General features: G+C 33.4%; 1 protein-coding gene across 5 annotated transcripts in view; it reads left to right on the top strand.

The window, feature by feature from the left end:
* The window catches only part of LOC106790407 (band 4.1-like protein 4), a 45,418-nt gene that overhangs the window by 7,743 nt on the left and 34,537 nt on the right, over positions 1-3,138 (top strand). For all 5 annotated transcript variants that reach the window (XM_014755261.1, XM_014755263.1, XM_014755264.1 and 2 more), the window contains exon 3: positions 221-454. In XM_014755261.1, the coding sequence (XP_014610747.1) occupies positions 341-454 (114 nt within the window). In that variant the 5' untranslated portion in view covers positions 221-340. The remainder of the gene's footprint in view (positions 1-220; positions 455-3,138) is intronic.

Consider the following 3,138-nt stretch of genomic DNA (forward strand, 5'->3'; position numbering starts at 1 on the left):
TGAAAGGGACGAAACGTTCAATAAGATCGAAATAACGTTCTACAATTTTTAACTTGTTCAACTTACCCCTGTGACACATTTATTAATAATAATAATAATCATCATCATCATTATTATTTTTAAGATTATAGAATCCAATATAAAAATGTGTTTTACCGAATTCGGTGGCAATAAAAAGGAAGTTGGATGATTACTGATGATAGGTAATATCATTTTTCAGGATGCACGAAACCGGAAAGCGGATGAAGGAGTAATCCGAGAGGTGTGGTGAGGAGAGGAGGGAAGTATTCGTGTTAAAGGGGAAACAAAAAATATAGTGAGAAGTGCTACGATAGACGCTATGGTGGTGGAGTGGTTGTGTCCTGGACTTAGGCCCACCGGAAGCCGTAGGCCTCGGCTCCTCCACTGCAAAGTGATTCTTCTCGACGAGCATGAATTATTGCAGGACGTATTGGTGAATATATTAATCATTTATTATTACGATATAATATACCGAGGGATAACATTAATATTTTATATTTTAGTTCGATAAATTCTTTACTTATTTACAATGATCAAGGAATATATACATTTTCGTGTATCAGAACTTATATAAATCGAATATACGAAACAATTATTCGGGTATGAATATGCAAATTTTTTATTATTAAAATATACCGATAACATTAGTATTTTATATTTTAATTCTTATAAATTCTTTATTTGTTTTTTTTTCAATAATCAATGAATATATATACGTTTGCGTGTATCAGAACTTATATAAATCGAATATATGAAACAAGTATTGGGGTGTGAATATGCAAATCATTTATTATTATATATACATTTGCGTTTACCAGAACTATAATAGTATAATATACGAAACAAGTATTGGGGTGTGAATATGCAAATAATTATTTATTATTAAAATATACCGATAACATTAGTATTATTTATATTTTAATTCTTATACATTCCTTACTTGTTTTTTTTTTTTCAATAATCAATGAATATATATAATACATTTGCGTGTATCAGAACTTATACTAATCGAATATACGAAACAAGTATTAGGGTGTGAATATGCAAATTATTTATTATTAAAATATACCGAGAAATAACACATTAGTATTTTATATTTTAATTCTTATAAATTCCTTACTTATTTTTTTTTCTTCCAATAATCAAGGAATATAAATACATTTGCGTTTATCAGAACTATAGTAGTCTAATATACGAAAGAACCATGGAGTATAGTTCGAGAAAACAAATCGAGTTATCGACAATCGATCGAACGATTTATAGGAAATTGATCGTTAAGCTCGGTATCGTTTTACGATCATTTTACGAGGCTCTTGGCATAATCATCGACAACGATGATGATGATGATGATCATCATCATCATTCTCTCGTAATACCTACGAATAACCATATATATATATATATATACATACTCTACGAGATATCGTCGCGGAAACGTACTTTTAATCGTTCAGATATGCCAAGTTAAGTAAAACGATATCGTGCAATGCAATGAAGTGTTGATTATGTACAACGTACATAATATAATAAGCCTCTATAAGTGTAGAGATATGTGTAGGTGTAACTGATGAGTATCGAGTTTCCATATTTTGCAACGTTTATAACACGTTATCGGAAGTATTTATCGGAATTCTTTACCTTAATGTCTACAAGTGTATTCGTAATTTTAAAAAATAAAGATCAAACGATTATTCATTTATTTGACGAACAAATAGATATATTTTGTTTTTTTTTTTTTAAACAAAAAAAGAGTAAAAAGTATGTATTTTGAAATCAATTGTGATTTCTTAGTAATACTTTTGATCATTTTCATTTGAATTCTTTTAAAATCCATACGAATATTATTAATTTGAATTTTTATATCAATTCTGAGATATATATATAATATTATAATAATAAATATTTCTTTCAAAGTTGTGTGTGGAACGTTTAGGTGTCTATGAACTACCGTAAGATCTCTCATGGTCTATTCGATATATAATAACTGTCGGTGCTCGGTGCAATTTCGCGCAAAAGGCCGTCAGGTTATGGGCACCCTGTTAATTGCCATTGGGCCCTAAGGGGCCCCCGACTTATATGAGAATGCACTACTCGTCATCCCACATTGCGTGCATTCTATTTTCTTCTTCTTCTTCTTCCATTCTATCATTCTTCTTCCTTTAGGTGAAATTTCTTCGAATAAAAAATATTTCGGTTCACAACAACGAAATATAATGATAAATAATAATTCGCGTGGGCCAAAAAATTATTTTAAATACAACCATACGAAATAACGATTAACGAACATAGAAAAGAAATTCTTCGAAGGTTAGAAAAAAAGAAAAAAAAGAAAGAAAGGAAAGGAAAGAAAATAATATTTAAACATATCTCTCTCGCCGACCACCAAGAACCTAAAGAAAATCGTAAATTACCGATCATGATTACCCCTACCCAGGCCCTTAATGGATGCCCTACTGCCGGTTAAAATCGCTTTTGCTTCGTAATGGAGAAAGATACGGGGTAGATTTCTCAAGAGAGATCATCCTTCGCTATCTTTATTCATCATTATTTCCTTTTCCTTCTCACTCATGTAAGAATTCGAAAAGATTCTTCTCGTATATGGTATCGGATCGGTGGGGGCCCCGATCGGGTGGAGAATGATGAGGAGGAGGAAGGAGGAGGAGGGGGGGGAGACCCCGTTCGGTGGCAAATTAACAGGCATTTGACGCGTGGGAGAAGGAGATCCTTCTGGCCGATTAGTTCTCCGCGTATGGTTTATGACTTAACGACGTAATGAGAGGTGGGCTTTAATTGCCGCAAAGTACACGCTTTACCTGAGCTCTGAACCTTGATATGACCACGGGGAAAGAAGAGAGGGGAGAAGGAGGAGGAAGAGGAGGAGTACCCGAGCAAGAAGAACAAGAGGAATAATACGCGCACGTCGGAACTCCTTTTACTATCGTAACGTTAAACCACTCATCGTACCCTGTGTTGGTACCGCTGTGTTTCCGTTCTTTCACTTTTTATTTACCTCCCCCCCCCCCCTTCTTTATATCTTTTTGTTTTTCTTTCGAGCGAGTTTCTCTATCTTCATTTCACCTCTTTAAAAAATCTTTTTCCTCCTTTTTTCTCCACCCC

The sequence above is a fragment of the Polistes canadensis genome, unplaced genomic scaffold (genome assembly GCF_001313835.1).
Source record: "Polistes canadensis isolate GaletaPanama2010 unplaced genomic scaffold, ASM131383v1 scaffold_235, whole genome shotgun sequence".
NCBI lineage: Eukaryota > Metazoa > Arthropoda > Insecta > Hymenoptera > Vespidae > Polistes > Polistes canadensis.